This window comes from Chrysochloris asiatica, unplaced genomic scaffold (genome assembly GCF_000296735.1).
Source record: "Chrysochloris asiatica unplaced genomic scaffold, ChrAsi1.0 scaffold00150, whole genome shotgun sequence".
NCBI lineage: Eukaryota > Metazoa > Chordata > Mammalia > Afrosoricida > Chrysochloridae > Chrysochloris > Chrysochloris asiatica.
This window is the reverse complement of record NW_006408668.1, coordinates 1,501,019-1,526,589: the sequence shown is the minus strand read 5'-3', so window position 1 is coordinate 1,526,589 and position 25,571 is coordinate 1,501,019. Positions and strand designations below refer to the sequence as shown.

At 40.4% G+C, this 25,571-nt stretch overlaps 1 protein-coding gene across 1 annotated transcript in view; it reads left to right on the top strand.

The window, feature by feature from the left end:
* The window catches only part of SLC9A2 (solute carrier family 9, subfamily A (NHE2, cation proton antiporter 2), member 2), a 154,678-nt gene that overhangs the window by 85,859 nt on the left and 43,248 nt on the right, over positions 1-25,571 (top strand). Inside the window, exons 4-5 of the mRNA XM_006870731.1 lie at positions 19,199-19,416; positions 20,363-20,565. Coding sequence (XP_006870793.1) covers positions 19,199-19,416; positions 20,363-20,565 — 421 coding nt within the window. The remainder of the gene's footprint in view (positions 1-19,198; positions 19,417-20,362; positions 20,566-25,571) is intronic.

The following is a 25,571-nucleotide window of genomic DNA, read 5'->3' as shown; positions in this document are numbered from 1 at the left end:
ATTGTTGTTTTGATTTGCATCTCTCTAATGGCTAGTGATCGTGAGCATTTCTTCATATGTTTGTTGGCTGCCCTGATTTCTTCCTTAGTGAAGTACAAGACTTGATTTTGATAGAGGCCAAAAACAAATTGAATTTTAGGTTGAGACGCAAATAGAAAAGGTAATTTTTTAGTAAGAAACATTAAAGTGCATAATAAAACCCAGTATGCAACTGTATTTGACTGGTTTGTGAAAGTTGATCACGTTCCCGAATGGCATTTGGCCAGAGACAGAATGTTGATGCTGTATGGTTGTGGTTAGGGCTCTTCTCCTTTAGTGTAAATAATAGAAGAGATTTAAGAGGAACCCATGAGTTCTCTAGGAAGGAAGGAACTTGGTGTTTTCCATCTGAATTTAAATTACATGAAACTTTCACAGTTTGCTCCTAAATGAAGGACTGATTCCCAGAGATCTAGGGGAGGAATGGAGATGTCGAACAGAACTGGATAATACTGGTTGTGTTTCATTTTGTTTCTTGGACTATTCTTTGGCTGTGCTCTGTGTTCATTTAAAACAAAAGAAAAAGAAAGAAAGAACAATAATAATGTCACTGCTATGCTGTGTTTCAAGTACACTGTAAAAAGTAACTTGGTTTGAGGATCAAACCATCACTAGATTCCCTTTGTCCAAAGCTTACGATTTAAAGTGGCATGTTCCTTTTCCAAACCCTTGTTTAGTACAGGTGAATTGCAATGATAAGACAAAACTCACTGTTTAGTCATTATTAAGTCTAACTGGAATACAAGATAAGTCAGAAATGTAGAGTGTTCTATATTTACTGGTAAATAAACCCCTTTTCTATTTTAATAGCAATATTTTTTGGAAATCCAACACTGAAACAAAGTGTATTGTTACTACCCTGCTAGTACTGCTAAGCATGGGAAGTATGGCAATGTGATTAATGGTGTTTTACGGCCCTTTTATAAGAGGGCTAAAGCAAGGAATTATTCTTGGGGTCAAGCTTTGCTCTACCAAGAATGCAACAGGTGTCCTAAGGGAAAAACCTGTTATATCTTTACCGTGATCTAAGAAGCCTATATTCATTTCTCAGTAGATTTCTACATAAGAGTGGGAGATGGCCTGGTGTGAGCCTAGAGATTTTCTCTGTTGATCTTCTTGGCCAGGAAAGGCTGTGTGTAGTGCCTCTTGATGCTATAGTATTTCCTAATGTGTTCTCACCCCCCTCTATCTCTGCTGCTACTTTCCCTTACCTCAGTCAAACATGAAGTCTGACACTTTCAGTGTTCCTAGGAGACCTGGCCAAGCTTCAGTCTTCCCACATGTGCTCTTGCAGTTAATCCCTGGCTATTTGAAGTAACTTGAGTCACCTGTGACCCTTGTAGCCAGGCACCCAACTCTAACAGTACAGGGAGCTCTGCATTAGTGAGAGGAACCCACATCAAATCAGAGTAAACCAGAAAGGAGGAGTGGGGCCTTAATTCAGTGCCTGAGCGCTAACAAAAAGGTTGGTGGTTCAAACCCACCAGCTGCTCCATGGGAGAGAGCTGCAGGAGTCTGCTCCCATAAAAAACTTACATCTTTGGAAACCCTATAGGGTGATTCTGCTCAGCCCTAGAAGACCCTAGGAGTTACAATGGACTCAATGGCAAATTTAAAATATATGTATGTGCAAAGTCTTAATAGGGGTGATGCAGATTTGGCTTTAGAGATAACAGTACCAGAGACTTTCATATCTTCAAGATCATCTCCAACTATTAACTTTATCTTTCTCTGTAGGATGGTTTCCTTCTCCTAGGTCAGCCACTTCCAAAATAGGAAACCAGGGTCAAAGCAAATGAGGATTTATATTTTGAAACCATCACTGGAGAATTAAAAGATTTTTCCCCAGCTCCCATTAGAAAAAGTTTCAATAGAAAGGTCATTATATAGGCCCTAGTGTTTGGATTGGAGTCCTGGCGTGGCACTGTGGGTTAGTGTGCTGTACTGCAAAGTCTGCTTTGAACTGGGAGGCCTGGCAGTTCAAGTTCACCTCGGAAACCCTATACAGGGTCGCTATGGGTTGGAAATCCAACTCTACAACACTTAATAACATAATAAGTGATGAAGAGAAGGGTATTCTGGGTAGTGGGAGAAGTATAACAAGGTTCCAAGGTGAAATTCCCTATTATATTCAAGGAGTTTTTCAGTATGACTCAACTCTAGCTGAGAAAGAGAAAGAGAAAAAGGCATACAGTTTGTCTGGGTTTTTTTGTTTTGTTTTGTTTTTTTGTTTTATTTTAAGATTTTATTTTGAATTGAGTGATAGTTTACATTGGAGAACATGTAAACATTTATACTTATCATTTCATTGCAATGATTACAATCTCCTCCGTGCATCATCATTCAACAGTATTTGCTTTTTTTTTTTTTTTTTTTTTTTTTTTTTTTTTTTGTGTGTGTGTGTGTGTGTGTGTGTGTGTGTGTGTGTGTTTGGGGGAACAAGTATGTACACAGAAACAATCAGGAATATATAACAATTTGAACAACCAAAGGACACATTCTATAAGCCTGAGGAGACATACAGATACAGTTTTGGCCTGTTTTTTGATCTGTAGACAGTGGGGGCTTGTGAACTGTAAGCAGTGAAGTTGTACAGTTGCATTTCTATTTTATGGTGAATATAGTCTCATAATGCTTCCTAAACATTTTTACCTCATTGCCCATACAAAATGATAATATCTTAGTGGAACTCTTGAGTAAACACTGGAGGTGACAAGCCTAGGTACTCTTAGGGCCATTGGCTAAGCTCCCATACCCGAGGAATCACAGGCTGCAAGTGTGGGGAAACTCTATTAGAAGTCAAGCCAAGTTACCTAGCTGGAGACTTGCTGTTGTTGTTAAGCGTTGTAGAATTGGTTCTGACACATAGCAACCCTAAATAGGGTTTCCGAGGAGCAGCCAGTCAACTTAAACCTCAGACCTTGTAGTTCAAATGGGCCTTGTGGTCCAGTATATTCCCATAGCACCATGCCAAGACTCCAGCTGGAAACTGTTATTGTTGTTGTTGTTAAGTGCTGTTGAGTCAGTTCCAACTCATAGCTACCCTGTATAAGACTTTCAGAGAGCGGTTGGTGAGTTTAAACTGCTGACCATGTGGTTCAAACCTTGCGGTCTAGTGCTTTATCCCACAGTGCCACACCAGGACTCCCAACTGGAGACTAGGGCTAGAATGAAGACACTGAGGATCATCTGACGGGCAAGAGAAGATGGGAACTTCAACTTGGAACCAAGTAATGAAACTTGACAGAGGGTAAGGAAATTAGGTGACAAAGGGTAATTAAATCCACAACAGCCCCTGAAAATCTCATCTTAGCACTTATTTTCATCCTCTAACGTAGTGGTTACAAATCGGGCTGTGAACCTCAAGATCATCAGTTTGAAACTACCAGCTGTTCCATGGGCAAAAGATGAGGCTTTCTGCTCCTGTAAAGATTTACAGCCTCGGAAACCCTGTACAGGGTCGCTATGAGTCAGAACTGACTCCACGACACATAACCACCAATACAATTTTTGGAATCCCGGTGTAGAGCTTTGGGTTAATGCACTGGACTGTAAGGTCAGTTTAAGCTGCAAGGTCGGCTGTTCAAGCTCACCAGCTGCTCCTCAGAAACCCTATACAGGGTCACTATAAGTCAGAACCACTTCCACCGAACTTAATAGCAATAACAAATACAATTTTAAACAAAATGACTCAAGTCTCAGCTCACTTCCTCTTCCTCTGAATTCTCTTCCTGTACTCTGACTTACTTTCCTCAAATTGCGATGTGTTTAGAAATCACTTGGAAAACTGTAAAATATGTGAAATCCTAGGTCTCAGCCAGAGATTCCCATTCCATAAGCCTTGTATGTAACCCAGACATCTGTATTTCACCATGGATTTCCAATGAATTTGGTTTCGTGTGGTCCACAGCCCACACTTTAAAAGAAACACTGCTTTGATATATATGTTAGGAAGAGTAGGAGCTTCTGGAAAGCAGCACCTGTTTCTGATGTGTCCAGTGCTCGTGTTGAACCATGAGAACATTCTGTGTATGTGTCTGACTCAGGGTTTTTTCATGTGTGTTTCTCATACTCAGGTCTTACCAACTCCATGACCAGAAAGCATACCAGTAGTTCTCGACTTGGAAAAATTTAAGTGTATTATCAAGTTCTAGGTCAGATATTAAGGAGCCCTGCCTGGTAGCCTAGTGAATTACAAGCTGGACTGCTAATTGCAATATCAGCGGTTCAGATCCACCAGCTATTCTGCGGCAGAAAGATGAGACTTTCTGCTTCTGTAAAGATTTACAGCTTCGAAACCCTACACAGGGTCACTATGAATCAGAACGGACTTAGTGGCACCTAACCATCACCTGGTGTGGCACTGTGGGTTAATGTGCCAGGCTGCAAAGCTGTTTGAACTGCAAGGTTGGTGGTTCAAGCTCACCAGCTGCTCCTTGGAAACCCATAGGGTCTCTATGGGTCGGAATCGACTTCATGGCACCCAACAACCACCACCACCACTACCATCAGATCAAATATTCCTGCTTCTTAGAGACCTTTCTCAATGCTCATCAACTCAGGTCATTTGGACTCCTGTGGGTCCCTTGACACCTTGTGTTTCGTTACACTTTTGACAGTGAACTGTGATCATTTATATCTTCTCTCCCTATGTCTAACCATGATGACTTGAAGTGCTCAATAAGTGGTCTATAACCAGTAGTTGAATTGAAATCATATAAAGAAGAAACAGAAGCTGTGGGAAATTCATGACATTAAATTTCAACTCCTAAGGTTTCTAATGAACAGCTGGTATGTACGTTTGAAAGGATAAAGCTTTATGTATGTATGTAAATAAAATGTTTTGTTGTTGTTGTCAGGTGCCATTGAGTCGGTTCTGACTCATAGTGACCCTGTACGGGATTTCCAAGGGGCAGCTGATAGGTTTGAACCACCAACCTTGTGGTTAGCTGTCGAGTGCTTACCACACCAGGGCTCCAAACATTTACAATATGTCAACATTATTTTGTTTTTTTTGTTTCTTTATAAGTTAGGAAAGATTGTTCAGTTTTAATGTTTGGATATTCTTCTGAAAAACAATCTTTGTTGATATATTCTCACATATCGAGTTCATGCTTTTGTTTTGCTTTGTTTCCGGGTTTCTTGGACGAGGTAATCCACTATACAGTATGCCCTGGAGTAATTAAGTTACTTCACATGACTACGTGCTTTATTCTGAGAACATACATGGTGTACCCTGAGTCACCATAAGATTTGGCTTTAGTGAATACAGTGAAAGCATTTTAATTGTTCTTCATAAATGTTAATACTTGGTGTGGATCAGTGGAATATAGTTTCATTATCTTGGAAAAGTTTTTCATGAGAATGTACAACTATTATTTGAACTACTTTTTTCTGAAATATTTATGACCACACGAAGATATGGAATGGGAGAAAAGGAATTCTGAAACATTTTTTTTTCTGCCCGTTCAACTCTAATTCTCAGCAGTTCATATTACAGAAAAAGCCTCTTAACATGGGAATAGAAATTAGAGAATCAATTTTTCAAAAATGTAAGCACTTGTATTTATAAACTGAATCAACAGAGGCATAGCCTCTTCATATATATGTAAACATACAGCAATATATGTTTACATTTTGTAAGACATGTTACAAAATGTAAACATAGGTATTTTTAAAATCTGTGCTATGGAGCTCTTCTGGTAGCGTAGTGGTTACGAATCAGGCTGCGAACCTTAAGGTCAGCAGTTCGAAGCTACAAGCAGTTCTACTGGGAAAAGATGAGGCTTTCTGCTCCCATCAAGATTTACAGCCTCGGAAACCCTGTACAGGATTGCTATGGGTTGGAATTGACTCGACAGCACTTAACAACAACATTAGAGATCTGGGGGAGTGCAGTGGCCCCATATGATAAACATTGGACAAAGAACCACAAGACCTTTAGTTCAAGAATGCCAGTTACTTCACAGGGGAAAGTTGAGGCTTTCTGCTCCCACAAAGATTTGAAGCCTATGCAGACAGGGTTACTATGAGTCAGAACCAACTTAACAGCACTTAACAATAAATCAGAAATCTTCCTTCGCTACTCATCTTCAGAATTATTACTTGGTTTCTTTGGTGCTGGTGATCATGATCACCCAGATGAAGGGTTCTGTATCGTCATTAAGCGAGACTCAACCTGCATGAATTGAACATCTACTTGATATCACTTCTCTAGCCCATGCTTTTTAAAAGTATGCTTTCTGGTTGAGAGTAAACGAGTAGCTATGGAACATAGTCTATATTGAATGCTGTAAAGAAGTCACGGAGTACTATAGCAAAAAAGAAAAAAGAAAACTTGTTGGAAATTTCCATTCAGAAAGTCTTTCCTCCCCTAAAGACTGTTGGATCATATTAGCTGGCCTGGATTTTGCCTGTCCTATATTTAGAATGATACTCTCTTGGTGATGAGGAAAACCTCAATTGCTGGCAAATGTGAAAACCACGAATTATAGTGCTCAGCATCTCCATCTCTGTATTGGCGACCACCACCATACATTTATGTTAAAGCATAATGTGAGGCAGGATAATAACAAAGTAGAATGCACGAGCAAATTCTATACATACTTGACCTCCATGTAGTCCCACATAATGGCACCTAACTCCTGTCAAAACACAGACATGCTTTGGAATATGATGTGGGCCAGTTGCTGCAATAGATTTTGAAAACAGAGTGACAAACCATTGCAGGAAACAAAAAGTCTCTCAGATCTCCTGATCAATGCCCATCCACATCCATTCTTCATATATCCTTCAGGACCCTCTTTCCAAAATACACACCCTCTTGTTGTTAAGTGCCGTCCAGTCAGTTTCTGACTTAGAGTGATACTGTATAGAGTTTCTGAGGAACAGCTGGCGGGTTGAAACTATCGACCTTGTTTGCAGTCCAGTGCTGATCCTATCATTTGTTGTTGTTTTTGTTGTTGTTAGGTGCTGTTGAGTCGGTTCTAACCCATGGCGACCTTGTATAAGGTTTCTGAGGAGCGGCTGGTGAGCTTGAACCGCTGACCTCGCAATCAAACTGACTTTGTAGTCCAGTGCATTAATCCACAGCACCATACCAGGACTCCAATCCTACCATTATTCCTATTACATAATCCACTCATTTAGTTATTAATGTAGATCATGTATTAATCATGTACCAAGCACTGACATGTACCAAGTAATGACATACCAACCATTGACAGCACTTTTTCCATCTCATAAGCATTGATGTTTAATGTTTAGAAGGAGTGCTGTAGGATATGCATCACACCAGGACTGCTAGCCACAGGGTCAGTGGTTCAAGCCCACCAGCCACTCCTCGGAAACCCTATACAGGATTGATCTGAGTTGGAACCTACTCGAAGACATTTAACAATAACAACAATCTTTGGAAAGGTAGACATTAGTTATATGATCAAAGAGAGAAGCTCTCACTTTTTCTCTTCTGCCTAGAGAATTAACTAAATTCCTAAGCAGAGAGTTCATCATCTGACCTCAGCCTCTCTATCCTAATCTCTGAACATAATCTCCCTCTTCATAGAACCATTCCTCAGTCTGCTGGGTATCCGACCCTGCTTATCTTTCCCATGCCTTTGCATGGGTCCACTTCTTTCCCTTGAATTACTTCAGTCCTCTTCTTTCTGTTTGATGAGCTTGTACTTACCCATGAAAACATTGCACAAAGTCCCCCCTTTTATTGCAGAATTAGCAGTTTTTTTCTGCACCCCAAAACGACCATTCACCTTCCTCATTTCTAGCATTCAAAATATTGTGTTACAATGATCTATTTATGATTGTTGCTCACCTAAGACAATGCACTTTTGAAAGCAGACACTGCATCTCCTTTGGTTTACATCATCCTGGTGTGGCGTTGTGGGTTAATGTGTCAAACTGCAAAGTCATTTCAACTGCAAGGTTGGTGGTTCAAGCTCACAAGCTGCTCCTTGGAGACCCTATACAGGGTCGCTATGGATCGGAATAGACTTCGACGGCACTTAACAACAACAATGCCAGCACAGGGCTTAGCCCAGAGTAGATTTTCAGAAAATATTTGTTGATACTAAGTTATTAGTGACAATTATATTAACTAAATATGGCCATAATAAAAGAGAGAAATACATGGAATGGGAAAAAAAAGATAACATAATGGTTGTGTTGTTGTTGTTAAGTGCCATCAAGTCAGTTCTGACCCATAGCGACCCTGTATAGGGTTCCTGAAGAGTGACTGATGAACTTGAACCACCAACCTTGTGACTCAAACCGGCTTTGCAGTCCAGTACATAACCCACAGCGCCACATACCGGCTAATAAAAGTAATGTTGTTGTTGTTGTTATTAGGTGCCATCAAGTCAGTTCGTACTCATAGCCACCCTATGCACAACAGAATGAAACAGTCCCCAATCCTGCACCAACTTCACGTTGGTTGTTTCCTTTCAGCCCATTGTTGCTGCCACTATGTCAGTCTATCTTTTGGGGGGTCTTTTTATTGTTGTTGTTGACCCTCCATTTTAGCAAGCATTATCTCCTTCTCCAGAGAATGGTCCCTCTTAATAACATGTCTGAAGTATGAGAGATGAGGTTTCACCATCCTGGCTTCTAAGGAAACTTTTGACTGTACTTCTTCAAACATGAATTTGTTTGTTCTTCTGGCAGTCCATGGTATTTTTCTCCAACACCATAATTCAAATTGTTCAATTCTTCTAGGTCTTTTTTATTCATTGTCCACCTTTCACATGCATTTGAGGCGGTTGAAAATACCATGGCTTGGGTCAGACACACCTTAGTTGTCAAGCTCATACCTTTGCTCATTAACACTCTAAACAGGTCTTTTGCAACAGATTTACATAATACAATATGTCATTTGATTTTTTTGACCGTTGCTTGCATGAGTGTTGGTTGTGGATCCAAGTAACACTTTGACAACTTCAGTATTTTCTGTATTTATCATGATGTTATTTATCGGTCCAATGGTAAGGATTTTTGTTAAGGTGCAATCCATACTGAAATTATATGTAGTCTTTGATCTTCATCAGCAAATGTTTTAAGTCCTCTTTGCTTTCAGCAAGCAAGGTTGTATCATCTGCATATCACAGGCTATTAATAAGTCTTCCTCCAATCCTGATGCCATTCATATAGATTGAATAAATGTTGTGAAAGAATACAAACCCGGTGCACACCTTTCTGATTAAAGCACTCACTGTCCCCTTGTTTTGTTCTAACAGCTGCCTGTGTGCAGCTTCCTCATGAGCACAATTAAATGTTCTAGAATACCTATTCTTCACAAAGCTACTCATAGTTTGCCATGATCTACACAGTTGAAAGCTTTTACATAATCAATAAAGCACAAGTAAACATCTTTCTGGTGTTCACTTCTTTCAGCCATGATCCATCTGGTGTCAGTAATGATATCCCTAGTTTCATGATCTCTTCTGAATTTGGCTTGAATTTCTGGCAATTCCCTGTCAATATAATGTTGAAAGTGTTTTTGAATTATCTTCATCAAAACTTTGCTTGCATGTGATATTAATGATGTTTGATGATTTCCACGTTCCTTTGAGTTACCTTTCTTTGGAATGGCCACAGATATGTATCTCTCTCTTCCAATCAGTTGGTCAGGTAGCTGTCTTCCAAACTTTTTGTCATTGATGAGTAAACCCCTCGAGTGCTGCTGATGTGGAAATATTTCAGATTGTATTCTGTCAATTCCTAGAGCTTTGTTTTTCACCAATTCCTTCAGTGTAGCTTCAACTTCTTCCTTTGGTGCTGTGTGCTATCTTGAAAAGGTTGAATATTCACCATTTGTTTTTGGTTCAGTGGCTCTGTGTATTCCTTCCATTGTCTTTTGATACTTTGCCCATAGAATTCTTCAATATTGCAAATAAAGGCTTGAATTTTATTTTTCAGGTTTTTTCAACATGAGAAATGTTGAGCATGTTCTTACTTTTTGATTTTCTAGCTCTAAGTCTTTGCACATTTCATTATACAATTTGACTTTTATCTTCTTGAGCTGCTCTTTGAAATTTCTGTTGAGCTCTTTTAATTTCTCATTTCTTTATTCACTTTAACATCACTAAAGCAAGTTTCAGAATCTCTTCTGACATTCATTATGGTCTTTTCTTGCCTTCCTGTCTTTTTAATGACCTTTTGCTTTCTTCCTGCATTATGTTCTTGATCTCATACCATGCTCTTTTGGTTTTCGATCATTAGTGCCTAATGCATCTTATCTGTTCTTGAGAAGGCCCCTAATTTCAGATTGAATATGGTCAAGTCATGTTTAGGCTCTTGTGAACTTGTATTTATTTTCTTCAGCTTCAGCCTGAACTTGCGTTCGAGCACTTAAAGGTCTGTTTCAGAGTTTGCCCCTGCCTTGTTTTGGCTGATGATATTGAGCTTTTCCATCAAAACTTCCCACAGATGTTTTCAGTTTGATTCCTGTGCATTTCCTCTGGTGAGATCCATGTGTATGTTATTTTTTAAAGGTATTTGGTATGAATAAGTCATTAGTCTTGCAAACTTATATCACTCAATCTCCAGCATACCAAGGCCATATTTTCCAACTTCTAATCCTCCCTCTTTGTTTCTAGCTTTCAAATTCCAATCACTAGTTATTATCATTGCATCTTCATTGCATGCTTGAACAATTTCAGACTCTAATTCCCCAGTTTCACCATCACTAGCTTTAGAGGGCTTAAAATACTTACTGATGAAGATCAAAGACCACAGTTCAGTTTGGGTTGCACCTCAATGTTAACAAAACAAAAATCCTCATCTCTGGACCAATAAATAAAATCATGATAAATGGAGAAAAGTTTACAGTTGTCAAAGACTTCATTTTTCTTGGATCCACCATCAATACTCATGGAAGCAGCAGTCAATAAATCAAACTATATATTGCAGCAGGCATATCTGCTGCATAAGATCTCTTTAAAGTGTTGAAGAGCAAAGATGTCAGTTTGAGGACTAAAGTGTGCATGATGCAAACCATGGTATTTTCAGTAGCCTCATATGCATATGAAAGCTGGAAAATGAAAAAGGAAGACTGTAGAAGAATTGATGCATTTGAGTTATGGTGTTGAAGAAGAATTTTAAAAGTGGATTCCAGAACAACAAACAAGTCTATGTTGGAAGAAGTACAACCAGAATACTCCTTATAAGCCAAGGTCAGACTTCCACCTCTAATACTTCAGGAGGAACCAGTTCTTAAAGAAGGACATCATACTAGGTAGAGTGGAGGGCCAGTGAAAAAAGGGCAATTCTCAATGAGATGGATTGGTACAGTGGCAGCAGTGATGGACTTAAGCATATCAGCAATTGTGAGTATGGTGGAGGAACAGAGTTTTGTTCTGTTGTACATAGGATTGCTGTGGGTCGGAAATGACTCAGTGGCACCTAACAGCAACAGCTTTAGTGGTTGGTGTATAAATTTGAGTAATAGAGGTATTAACTGGTGTTCCTTGTAGGCATATGGATATCCTTACACAGAAAACACTGTACTTCAATATATATATATAAAGTTTTTATTGTGAATTAAGTGATTGGTTACATGGGAAAACATCAGTTTTGCACACATACTATCATATTTCGTTTCATTGCAATGATTACAATCCCATCCATGCATCATCATTCAACAGTATTTGCTTCTATTCCCTCTGTTTGTTTTTTTGTTGTTTTGATGTACACAAGAACAGTCAGGAAAAAAAACAAAAAACCAGAATATTTTTACATATAATCATAAATACATAATCATTTGAATAACCAAAGGACACATTCTACAAGGCTGTCTCCTGGCTGCCAACACACAGCCTTTCTCTTTCCATGAGTCTAGAGTCCTCAGATCTATCTCTCTATGTCGTCATCTCTGCCTCCAGCTCTGGTATCGCTGCTTTGGATAGGGTCCCACATTCTGCTCGTGCTCTTCTCCCTTGATGGTCTTAGTGTTCTCAATTCCTGGACTGTAAGATTAACTACGCCCCACTTTTTATTACAAAACTTCTACCTTTACAGTTCTGACAGCCACAATTAGTAATGATAACAATTACTCACTACTGAATCATAAGAATCTTATCCCCATCTCCTTTTACCAGACCTGTCTATCCCCTGTTAACTTATACCTTCCCCCACACATTGTGAAACTAAACTCTTTCCTGTAAACTTATAAGCCAGTTACTTCGTGCCTTTGTAGCACCCTCCCCACTTTTAGGTAGCCAATGTCTAAGTAGCCCATCCCTATCAACTCTGTGTCTACAGGGATAGGATTGATTGTTGGTGTGAGACTCCCTCCCTCTCAGTTGGTATTTTGAGCTACTATATCTATAAGTACAGGTCAAGTTCATCAAATTGTAGCAATTTACACTTGTTTCCTTTATCAAATTTCTTTATCTTCCTCTAGTCAAGTTCTGATCATCAAGCCATTAAAGCTAGGTCAAATAGGTACTATTTGTAAGTTTGGGTGTTCTTAGGCATCTCCCCTCACGATACATTAGATGGACACTTCACTCTCAACTCCAGCTGTCTGTGGCTATGTCCTTATCCATGGGCTCAGATGTTCCCAGGTCTCACTACACTTTGGACCAACCAGCCCTTCATCTCTCTCTCATCTCCAGGTCGAAGGGAGTCTATGGACATGGTCTAACTCAGTCCATATTGTCATTGCTGCCTTTCCCCTACTTCCACTCACCAGTAGACCAGTGTGGCCATGTGTTCCCTTTGAGTTTCTGTCTTGCAGGAGTGTTTATTCAAGATAGATCTTTAAATATTCTTTTTTGACAATAATTGTGATACCATTCCTCTTGAGTTTTTAATTCCTGGAATAGTAATCCATATGAAGGTCAGATTCAAAATGGCCAGTACCAGTCTATTACAGTTCACTAATGCCTAGGATGGAGTCCTGGTGTGGTGCTGTGGGTTAATGCTCTGGACTGCAAAATTGGTTTGATCTGCAGGATTGACAGTTCAAGCTCACCAGTTGCTTCTCAGAAGACCTGTACAGGATTACTATGGGTCGGAACCCACTCAATGACATTTAACAACAACAACAATGCTTAGGGTATGGATCTTTATGCATTCTGATTTATTTATTTATTTCCAATTTATTTTTGACAACTTCCAATTTTCATACTTCATACATTCCAGGTTCCAATTATTAATGGATATTTGCAGCTGATTCTTTTCATTTTGAGCTGTGCCCATCAGCACTTGAAGGTCCCTAAAGTTTTGTTTATGTCATTATGGTCTACTCAGACCTCAGTCATATTGTGAGTGCCTTCCAACCTGAAGGACTCATTTTCTGGCACTACATCTGATAATGTTCTATTTATAATGTTTTTATTTCCGGCACTATATTTGACAATGTCCTGTTGCTATCATAATATTTTCATTGGCTAAATATTCAGAAGTAGTCTGACCCTTTGTCTTCCTAGTCTGTCTTAGTCTGAAAACTCAACAAAAGCTTATCCATCATAGGTGCACATGCTAGTATGTAAAATGCTGGTGACCTAGGGTCAGCATCACAGCAGCACACAAGACACTGCAGTATGTGGTGGTGTAGCGAAGTTACATGGGACACATTAAAGTCCTATAGTTTTGTTTAAGGAGTCCTGGTAGCATAGTGGATTACAAGATGGACCGCTAGCTACAAGGTCAGTAGTTCAAATCTACCAGCTGTTCCACAGGAGAAAGACAAGACTTACTGTTCCTGTAAAGATTTACAACCTTGGAAACCTCTGAGTTGGAACTGATTCGGTGGCACACAACCACCACCAACAACACAATTTGATGTTTTTAATAAGTTTTAGAGTGAAGAATTTCAATTAGATGATTCCAAACTGTAAAAAGTCTATTCAGGTTATCATGATGGTGGTGGTATTATCACACTGAAGTTGCAGAATGAGGAAAGCCAATGAACTTCAGGCATAGAGTCGACATGTCCATGTAATGATACAAGAAGTTATTTGCCTATATGTAGCATGTGTGCTACCGAGAGATGCTATGATAGGACCCTGGGACCAAGGACGCACTTTTAACCACATACTCCAAACCCAGTAAGGCTGAGGCCATGTATTAGCGCATAATGTTCCTTGGTTCTATAAATCTTGTGTGACTCTTTCAGGAAAAAAATGTAGGAAACTCAAATTTAAAGCGGTGGAGAAGACTATCAATTCTATACATTAGTCTATAAGAGGGGCCAGAGAAGGTTTCCTACTTCAGTGTTCCTGTTTTGCAGGCACTACCCTGATTCTCACACATTAATAACTTTATGTAATTAGAATGGTATTTAAGAGTGAGTTGGTTTGACTTCAAGTCTGATTATACTACAACGCAAAGCTCTCTGCAATGAAGACACCTCCAGGCCTTTGCTTGATAGGTCGTATACATTATGGCATACATGATAGATCAGGACAGGTACAATCCTGTCATTTGTCCCTGCTCCGGAGAGTACATCAGTATAGCAGACGCACGTACACTTTCTGAACAGTACACTACTGTGGGCTGGGCTCTCAGTGCCTGCTAAGGACTTTCTGTCCCCCTTAAGTGTGTTACTTTATGCTGGTAGGAAACAGCATTAAGTTACAGTAAAATGCCTGGCAAACACATGAGCATCGCGCCTGGTGTCATATTAAGGATACAAAGCAATGGAAAATGATCCCGTAGCCATTCATGTAAAATTAATTTATTTTTCACACTTATATTGGAACTACATTTTCAATAATTTCTAAATAGAAAGTTTTGCTAAATTGCTCATGTGATGAACTGACTTTTTTTTCTATGTAGTTGATTTTTTGCTCAATGAATGATACCAGCATGATTCTTTAGGGAAATTCGACACATTCATCAAAATCACTTTTTGAATGAACAAAAGCAAAACACAACAAGATATTGGCCAACCGTAGGACTTCTGATGTAGGGCTGTAGGATCAGTACTTTACTGTGAACCATAAAGTGGGCAGTTCAAACCCACCAGCTGCTCCTCAAAGACCCTATACTGGGTTGCTGTGAGTCAGAATCAACTCTGAACATCAATAACAGGGTAGGAGATAAGGGGATAGGGTTAGTGTGGGGAAAACAAAGGAGTTTAAACTTTCTATATAACTGATGTTTTATTTTTTTTTTAATTTGAGCACTTTGGTAATCATTATTCTCCACATTTACTGTTAAGCTTAAGTACTTAATAATAAAACTACTTTGAAATATCTTTTTCAGAGCGTTAGAGAATTTATATTATATTTTTATGACACATTTGGCACCATTTATGAAATGTTCACTAGTTTGTGCTGCTTTGTAAATGTCTTATGAATGTTCTCTGACTCAGATTCTTGATCAAGTTAATCTGTTTTTTCCACCCATCCCCCTCATTACTTTGTAATGGGAAAGTCTTTTTGTATTTATAGTTAAAGAAAAATTAGGCTAAAAAGTGAAAACATGAAGATCTCTAGAACTCTAGTTAGCTAATGGTTTGTATTCCGGTGATTACCAGTAAGATCTTCTGTGTTAGATTGCTAGGAGAGATATCACTTTTTATTCTTTTCCATTGTCTCTGTTGCCTGCTGGTAGAGGGTCCAGTATTTTGTGTTTCATGTCACCTCTGAGTAACAATGATCTTGCTTGCCTTTGGTGCCAAGCAGTGTTTGTGAAGTTGAGTTCATGATCTCCTGGGGTACTGGGGTATATGTGTTTTGTTTTTTTTTTCTTATGAAAGAAGAAAGGTGAATGTCACCAATAGTGGGTAGGTGGAATAATGACCACCAGAGATGCCATGTCCTGATCCATAAAACCTATCAGTATGTCACATTATAAGGCAAATGGGACTTTGCAGCTGTGATGAAGTTGAGGATCTTGAGATGAGAACATTATACTAGATTGTCTGGGTGAGTCTGATGTGATCACAACCATCCAGTTGCTGTTCAATTTATTCTGACTTATAGAGACGCTTAACTCATGTGCGTCTAAGAAGAACTGTGCTCCATAAGATTTTCAATGATTTTCCTGAAGTAGTTTACCAGCCCTTTCTTCTGAGGAACCCCCCTCGGGTGGGCTCAAACTGCCAACATTTCTGTTAGCAGCCAAACATGCTAACTATTCATTCCTTACAAGACAACAGTTCTTTGAAGAGGAGGGAGGAGGGTCAGTGTTAGAGGAGGTGCAACTAGACAGCAGAGATGGAAGTGATGTAGCCATGAGCCAAAGAATGCAGACAGCCTCTAGAAATTAGACGAGGAGAGAAACAGAGTTTCTCTAGAGCCTCCAGAAGACCTGCTGACACCTGCTGAAGATGATTTTGTTCATCTCTTTTCCAGAACTGGAAACACATGGCATAGCCTTTATAGCTGAACTGGAAGATGATAAGTGTGTTGTATCAATTGGTTTGTAATAACTTCTTATAGTAGCTATAGGAAACTGACATGGTCAAACTTGTGCTTAAGAAAGGGATGAGCAAGGGCCTCATAAGGGAGAGGAAGGCCACTTTCATAGACCCTTGTGTCTGGGAAGACTGAGAGTCTTTAAGGTGAAGTCTTTAAGGTGCAGGCGTTGAGTCAGACTGCCTGGCTTGCACTGCTGGCACCACCGTTTATGAGCAGTGTAATCTTGAGTAAGTGAACCTCTGCCTACCTTTGTTCTTTCACCTGTTAACATGGAAATGATAATAGGACTTGCCTCAGAGGCTTGTTATGAGGTTTAGGTGACATAATCCACACAGAGGTTTGTACAGTGTCTGCACAGAGTAAGGATGCCATAAGTGTGGCAATTAATATACAAGCTTCAGCTATTCAAAGGCTATGCCATGTGTTTATGGCTGCAGAGTTTTATTAGCTCCTTTTTAATAAGCCTGTTCTTTCTTTGGGGAAACTACGTCAACTATGCATTTTTTAATCCTATATTTCTAAAAGGAATACCTGCTCAGTCTGGGGACAGTGATATTGGGACTCAGTGCATAGATAAGTACATGGTGTGTTTGTGTGTTTGTTTATGAGGCACAGAAGTGAATGTACATGTTTGCTCTATGAAGAACTCAACTGTTTCTGGTAGAGAAATGTGCTCATAGAAGTTTAGGTCCCTTCATTTGTATCCTTCTATTCTTATGGGTCAGAATCAACTCACAGCATTTAACAACAACAACAACAATTCTTATGTGGAATCCTGATGTGGCGCTGTGGGCTAATGCATCAGACTGCAAAGCCATTTGAACTGCAAGGTTGGTGGTTCAAACTCACCAGCTGCTCCTCGGAAACCCTCTATAGGGTCTTTATGAGTCAGAACCGAATCAACGACACTTAACAACAACAACAACAACATGCTTATGCTAACTCCTGATGTGGTGCTGCAGGATCAGCACTGGACTTCAAACCACAAGGTTGGCAGTTCAAACCCACCAGCTGTTCTTTGGAAACCTTATACAGGGTTGCTATGAGTCAGAACCAACTCGACAGCATTTAACAACAAACAACATTTTTATGCTGCAGTTCTGGTGTGGTGCTGTAGGATAAACACTGGACCACAAGGGCAGTTTGAACCACATGGTTGGTGGTTCAAACCCACCAGCTGCTCCTTGGAAACCCTGTACAGGGTTGCTGTGAGTCAGAACTGACTTGATGACACCTGGTGTGGCGCTGTAGGCTAATGCGTTAGACTGCAAAGTCATTTGAACTGCAAGGTCGGTGGTTCAAGTTCATCAGCTGCTCCTTAGAAACCTTATACAAGGTCGCTATGGGTCGGAATCGACTCAATGACACTTCACAACAACAACAACAATAACAATAACAATTCTTACGTTAAGAATAGGGGAACTTTCTTAAAACATCAAAAAATCTTCTCAAGGCTAGGAGCACACTGCCTGGCAGGGGTAGTGAGGAGGGAGGCTGTATGTAAAGACATTGTAGCTCTGGAGTTATGAGAAGATGGAACACTTTATAAATCTCTACCAGCAATGCACATATGCCGTGGCGATTGCTGAGTGAGAAGTTCCATCTAATTCTCTCTCCTGTTTCATTTTCTCATGATGAAATCCTTTTGATACTTGACAGTAAGTACATCACATTAGATGGTACCTAAAACTTTGCAATTTACCTCCTACTAAATTTCCCTCTGTGGAAGGCATTTGAGTTGGTCATGAGGAACATTCTAGAGAGGAGTGGATGTGCACAGAAGACAAGAAGACAATAAAGAGCAAGGGTGCATTTGGGGTAATTGTAAATAGTGAAAGCACGGGTGTGGAAAGAAAGCAGATGTGGAACTGAAATTGTTAATTAAGGGAAGAACATGAAAAGCTTTGGTGTGGTGACCAACTTAGGAGTTTGTACTTGATTTTCTATAGTGTGCAAAGCTTTGGGGAATGCTGTGAAAAACAAAATAACTTTCTTTCCTTAAAGAATTTTCAGAGCCTGCTTTAGGACTATGAACCACAAAGTCAGCAGTTCAAACCCACTAGTTGCTCCTCAGAACCCCTATCTGGGGTCTGTATAAGTTGGAATTGCACTTAACAACAGCAACATTCATATATATAAGTATATATATTTAACATTTCCCAAAAGTTAAAATAGCAGATAAATACAAGTTAAAACCTGGAACTAAGACATGAGGATAGAAAGGAGGAAGTGGATTTAAAAGATTCAGGATGAGGAATCCTGTGGCTGATTAGCTGGGGGGATGGAGGACGCAGAGAAGGTGTGGCAGGGGAGAGAAGTCCAATGTGACCCCAGTTTCAAGAATCAACTTTTAGTCCATGAAGGAATAAAAAATATATGAGAAGAAATTGTTCTCTCTCTCTCTCTCTCTCTCTCTCTTTTTTTTTTTTTTTAATGAAAATAATCCATTTTGAGTTAATTTAATTTGTTTGATTTGAGTTGCTGACAGGATAGTTGAGGGTGTTGACGTCCATAGACACTTAAGAATATGGATCAAGGGAAAGGAAAGCTGTGGGATTCTAAAAGTGTGTGAAGCCAGGTAGTTCAAGCCATGGATACTGATGTTCTCCAGAGGAAGTCGGTTACCTAAAGTTTACAGGAAACTCACGGTCACGTATAGAAACCAGTCAGTCATGTGTTGAGCATGGGCAGAAGGGTAGAGCCACGATTTAGCTCTCAAGTGCTGACTCCTGCATTCTGACAGGGTTCCTTGTCGTATGTTGTATCTTCTCTTTCAGAATCACAGCCTGTGCAATGACTATGAATAAGTATGTGGAAGAAAACGTATCTCAAAAATCCTACACGACCATCAAATATTTCATGAAAATGCTGAGCAGCGTCAGCGAGACCCTGATCTTCATCTTCATGGGCGTGTCCACCGTTGGAAAGAACCACGAGTGGAACTGGGCCTTCGTCTGCTTCACCCTGGCCTTCTGCTTGATCTGGCGAGCACTGGGTAATGCACACTTGATTCCTGAAACAAAACATGATGAAACAATACACATTCACACTTAGAAGAATGGGGTTGATTTCCTCTCATCTTTTCTGTTGTTGTAGTTGCTGCTGCTGCTGCTTCTCTTCTACCTCCCTTCCCAATATGATCTCTTCTTCCCTGAGTATCTCTATGCCTTTCTTAGAAATCAAATTAGCCTCACTTAGCTTCTCTGAGAGGAACTTTGGTAGTACAGTGGCTAGGCACTTGACTACTAACTGAGAATTGGAGGTTAGAAGCCACCCAGTAGCTCTGTGGGCGTCAGGCCTGGCAATCTGCTTCCATAAAGATTTCCGCCAAGAACACTGTGAGGCAGCTCTGCTCTGTGCCATGGAGTTGCTATGAGTATGAATTGACTTGGCTTACTCACCAGCAGCAACATCTCTGATTCCACATGATCCTGAAGCAACAACAACAAAGACCCAAGAGCCTAGTAGAACAAACATTGTTGTTGTTAAGTGCGGTTGAGTCATTTCTGACTCATAACCACCCTGGGTAGGGTTTCTGAGTTGCGGCTGGTGAGTTTGTACCACCTGCTTTGTGATGGTTTGAGGTGGTTTAAACCGACTTTGAGGTTGGATGTTTATCCTACAGTGCCACACCAGGACTCCAGTAGAATAAGTTGTTGTTGTTGTTGTTATGTGCTATTGGGTCGGTTCCGACCCATTGAGACCCTGTACAGGGTTTCCGAGGCTATAAATTTTACGGGAGCAGAAAGCCTCCTCTTTCTCCTGCAGAACAGCTGACAGTTTTGAACTGCTGACCTTAAGGTTTGCAGCCCGATTCGTAACCACTAGAGTGGAAAAAAAGGGAGGAGACCCTAAGGTCCATCCTTAAATACTTGAAATCTTTGAATTCATCACCTAGCCTCACACAGCTCACTTTCTTTTGGTTTTGTCCTTCTTCTCAGGTGTCTTCGTCCTGACTCAGGTCATTAACTGGTTCCGTACAATTCCCCTGACTTTTAAGGATCAGTTTATCATCGCCTATGGAGGACTACGAGGTGCCATCTGTTTTGCGCTAGTGTTTCTCCTTCCTGCTGCTGTGTTTCCCCGGAAGAAGCTGTTCATCACTGCTGCAATTGTGGTTATATTCTTTACTGTCTTCATCCTGGTGAGTAGACTTCCTTCTCCCAGCAATGCTCTCTCTTCATCTGGAGGAAACAAGATCTCCAAACTATCCGGATGAATTCCTTTCACAAGATGTCAAATGGCAAAGGTGTGTTGAAGCATGGATAGTTACGACATTAGGGAAAATGATATTTCCTCTTTGGACTCATGTCACTGGATTGTCCAGCGGCCAAAGTCCAATTTGGTCACTTGACCTAAACAAGAATTATTATTTAAGGAAACTCATCTAAGTGATCTAAGCTTACTACTGGAAACCAATGACCCACGCTGGCTAATCCTTGTCATTTGTCTCACTCTCTGACCTAATAAGTGTACTTTATTAAATGACCTTCCAACTGCTAGTCAACATGAGTGGAATGAATGAAAATAAGTATTGGAAGCCAGAAAGTATGATGGACAGAGCATGGCTCCTATGTCCAGATCCTGAATTTGAAAGTCAATTAATCTTCTTAGGTTAATTAATAAACCAGACCCTCAGAGAATATATTTTGTGGATATCTACTTAGTAAATAATGATTGTGCTAATATTACATAGTAAGCAGAGTTCTAGATGCTTAGAATCTATGAATGAAAGCATAAAAAATATTGCTGTCTTTGTGGAGCTTACATTCTAGTTGGGGTGGCAGATATAAGACAATAAACGTAATGAGTAAATTATAGTTTAGAAGGTGAAAAGTGCTAGACAATAAATACTAAAGTAAAGGATCAGGAATGATGAGGCTGGTATTGTCATTTAGGGAACTGAATTTCTAAACAGAATGATCATGAAAAGCAGGGATAATAAAAATTTTATGTGAGAAAGGCTTATGAGGAAGTACAGAAATTAGCCAAGCTGAAGAACATTCCAGGCAAATGGAACTACAGGACAAAGGTTTGAAGGTAGTATATTCTTGGCTAGGACAGCAATGAGGTAAGGGATCACTGGAGCCCTTACAGGCTATTATAAGGACTTCAGATCTTTTCTGAGTGAAATGAATGCCTTTGTGCAGAAGAGTGGTGGAATCTGGCTTGTTCTTGAAAAGGATCATCGTGGCTCCTGTGTTAAGAATAAACTGTTATGAGGTAAGAGTGGAAGTAGGAAATTCAGTGTGGATGCCAATGATGTCGTCCAAGCAAAATCAAGGTGGTGACAGTAGAGCTGTGAGATTCCTGAATCTATTCTGAAAGTGGAACCTACAGGATTTCATGATGGCATAGATGTGAGTTTGAGAAAAAGAAGAGTCGTGAATGACTCGAGGGTTTTAGCAGTGAGTAACTAGAATGATAGATTTGTTCTCAAATGAGGTGGGGAAGGCTGTGGGTAGTGGAAATAAGAGAGGGGAGATTAATAATTCAACTATGGACTTAGTAGGCTCATAATAGCTTTTGAATGTACACGTGGAGATGTTGAATAAGTGGATTATTATGACTCCAGAGTTCAGGAAAGAGGTCTAGCCTGGAGAAAGAAGTTTTGTAGGTCTCTTCAGATGTTGCTAGTTGCTTTGGAATCAGCCTAGCTCATGGAGATCCCATGTGCAATAGAAGGAAGCATCGTCCAGTACCGCTGTCTTCATGCCCACGGGTGTGCTGGAAGCTACTGCTGTGGCCACTGTGTCTTTTCAGTGCTTTACGTCTCAGGCCGTTCATCTTCTTACTCTGTATCAGAGAGTATTCTGCTGTGATCTATGGATTTTTCTTGATTCATTTTCAGAAGTCGAACCATGAGACTGGATTTAATCAGAAAGAGGCAGAAATTCTAGGTAGCTGAAACAAACAATCCCTCCAAAATAACTGAGTTGCTGGGACAGCCCACTACTAAAACTTTGGGGGGAAGAGAGAAGCAGGAAAAGAGACTAAGACCAAGTGATTAATGACTCAATTCTATGCATTTGGCACACTCACTTAATCATAACAATTCTATGGCAGGTAGACTTAGGAATAAGTCATTTTTGTCCCTGTCTTTTAGATGAGAAAAGTAAGGCATTATAACTGAGGCAGGAGTCCTGGTGTGGCACTGTAGGATACACACTGGACCAAAAGGTCGGTTTGAACAAGGTTGGCAGTTCAAATTCACCAAGTACTCCTTGGAAACCCTACACAGGGCCACTATGAGTTGGAACCAACTCAATAGTATTTAACTATAACATAATTGAGGCTAAGTATTTTCCTCAAGTTTACATAACTAGTTAGTGGTGAAGTAGGGAATCAATCTCAGTTTGATCTCAAATTGAAATTAAATGGCTAGTAAAATGCTTGGCATATCGGTATTGTTACTGTGTGCTGTTGAGTCTGTTTTGACCCTATCTAGGGTTTCCAAGGAGTCCTGGTGTGGCACTGTGGGTTAATGTGCCAGACTGCAAAGCCATTTGAACTGCAAGGTTGGTGGTTCAAGCTCACCAGCCATTTCTCAGAAACCCTATACAGGGTCGCTATGGGTCGGGATCGACTTGATGGCACTTAACAACAACTACAGGGTTTCCAAGAGCATCTTGTGGGTTTGAACTGATGACCTTGCAGTTAGCAATCCGGTACTTATTCTGTGGAGCCACACTGGAGCTCTTGGCACATAGTTAGTGCTCAATATTATTAATCATGTGATTCTTCCCTTTTACTCTAGTCATTTCTTTAAAAAACAAAAACCAATAAAGCCATCCTTCATTTATGTACCTGCCAACATTGGGAAGAGTGGGTTGGTTGGAATCCTGGAGAAGGATTCTTTTGGAGGCCCTTTTCTGACTTGAGAAGATGAATTTCCATTCTTGTCTTTATTGTCAACCCTTTTGTGGAACTGGTGCCCTTCAGTGAATGCTTCCTGTTTCAGGCACTCTAACAAGTGCTTCTTTGTAGACATTATCTCATTTTATCCTCACAACCAGTCTTTGAGATAGAGACCAGTATTCCAGCTAAGGAAACAGATGGAACATGGGAAAACAGACGGACCCAAGGAAGCACCCTTTGTAAGCGACCAAGGCTGAAGTTGAGCCCAGAACTGGTAAACTCTATTAGACCAAGCTCTTACCTGCTGAGCTCTATTGATTTCACTTAAGCCATTAGGACTTCACTTAAGGCGTTATGGAATCCTGGTGTGGCACTGTAGGAAAACCGAAAGGTTGGTTGAACCATAGTGTCAGTGGTTCAAACTCACCAGTCGCTCTTTGGAAATCCTGTGCAGACTTGCTATGAATCAGAACCGACTCGATGGCACTTAACAACAACAGTTTCAAATATATGTATATCTACTAATTTTGATTTAAAATTTCCATGTGGTTCTAAATTCCTTCTTTAAATATAGGAGACACCTTTGAGCCTTTTGGCTATAGAAGAGAAGGAAATGTCCTTGTCTTTAATTATTTTATTTGGGAGTTTGCAGGATCCATATAACTAGTCCACCCAGTTTGCTACTCTCACACCTTACATGTGGAAACATATTGAAGGAAATCACTTTTACCCTGAGCATCTTAATCTTCCAGCGCACATGACAGAATGCTTGAAGGAATGAGTGATTACACCCTCTTTCTCAACCTGCCTCCCCTGTCCTTACCAGACTAAGTTCTGCCAAGGCCTAGAAAATGCTTCTGGGGTCTCCTACCTTCCTCTCAGAATTTAAGTTGTCAAATATAAGTATCAAGTATGGAAATAGAACCATATTAGTTGAGTGTGACTAAACATAATGCCTTCAAGCCAATTGAGAGTCATAGTGCCTCTACAGGACAGAGAAGAACTACCTCATAGAGTTTTGAAGGCTGCAATCATTAATGGAGTGCAGTGGCTCATATGATTAGCATTGGACCAGGAACCACAAGGTCCATGGTTCAACCCCGCCAGCTGCTCTGCAGGAGAAAAATGAGGCTTTCTGTTCCCAGGAAGATGTAAAGCCTTGGAAACCCTATAGAGGGTTGCTATGAGCTGAAACCGACTCCACACCACTTAACAACAACAAATCTTTATGGAGTTCTGGTGTGGTGCAGTAGGATAAGCACTGGACAGCTAACTATAAGGCCAGAGGTTCAAACCCTCTAGCTGCTCCTTAGGAGACCTATATAGGGTCACTATGTGTTGGAATCCACTCCCTGGTGGCTTAGTGGGTTAAGCATTAGCTTCAAACTGCAAGATCAACAGTTTGAACCCACCTGCCACTCCATGGGAGAAATATAAGGCTGTCTGCTCCCATAAAGATACAAAGCCTTGGAAACGCAAAGGGGCAGTTCTACTCAGTCCTAAAGGATCACTGAATTGGAATCGATTCGATGGCAGTGCAATTTGGTATCCTTTATGGAAATTGCCACATCTTCTCCCACAGAGCAGCTGGTGGATTCATACCACCAGCCTCGGGCCAGCACCTGAAAGCTTAAACGCTGTATCACTGGGACTCCTATTGTAACTCAAAACCTAAAAGTCAAACTCACTGCAATTGAATTGATTCTGACTTATAATGACCCTGAGTAGGGTGTCTGAGGCTGTGTATCTTTACTGGAGCAGAAAGCCTTATCTTTCTCCCAAGGAGCACCTGGTGGATTAGAACTGCTAACCTTGTAGTTAACAGTCCAGTACTGTGCTACAGTGCTATGTTGTTGTTAGGTGCTGTCAAGTCAGCTCCAACTCAAAGCGAACTTTGCACAACAGAACGAAATACTGCTTGGTTCTGGCCCATCCTCACAATCGTTAAGCTTGAGTCCATTGCTGCTGCCACTTTGCCAATCCATCTCATTGGGAGTCTTCCTCTTTTTTGCTGACCCTCCACTTTAACAAGCATTATGTCCTTCACCAGGGACTGATCCCTCCTGAAAAAAATAGGTCAGAAATGTGTCTCATCATAAGGAGCATTCTGACTATACTTCGTACAACACAGATTTGTTTGAAATTCTGGAAGTCTATGGTGCTTTCAGTATTCTTGTCGAACACCATAACTCAACTGCATCAATTCTTCTATGGCAGGGGTGGGGAACATCTGGCCTGTGGGCCATGTAAGGCCCTCAAACTCATTTGATCTGGCCCTGACAAGGCAACGGC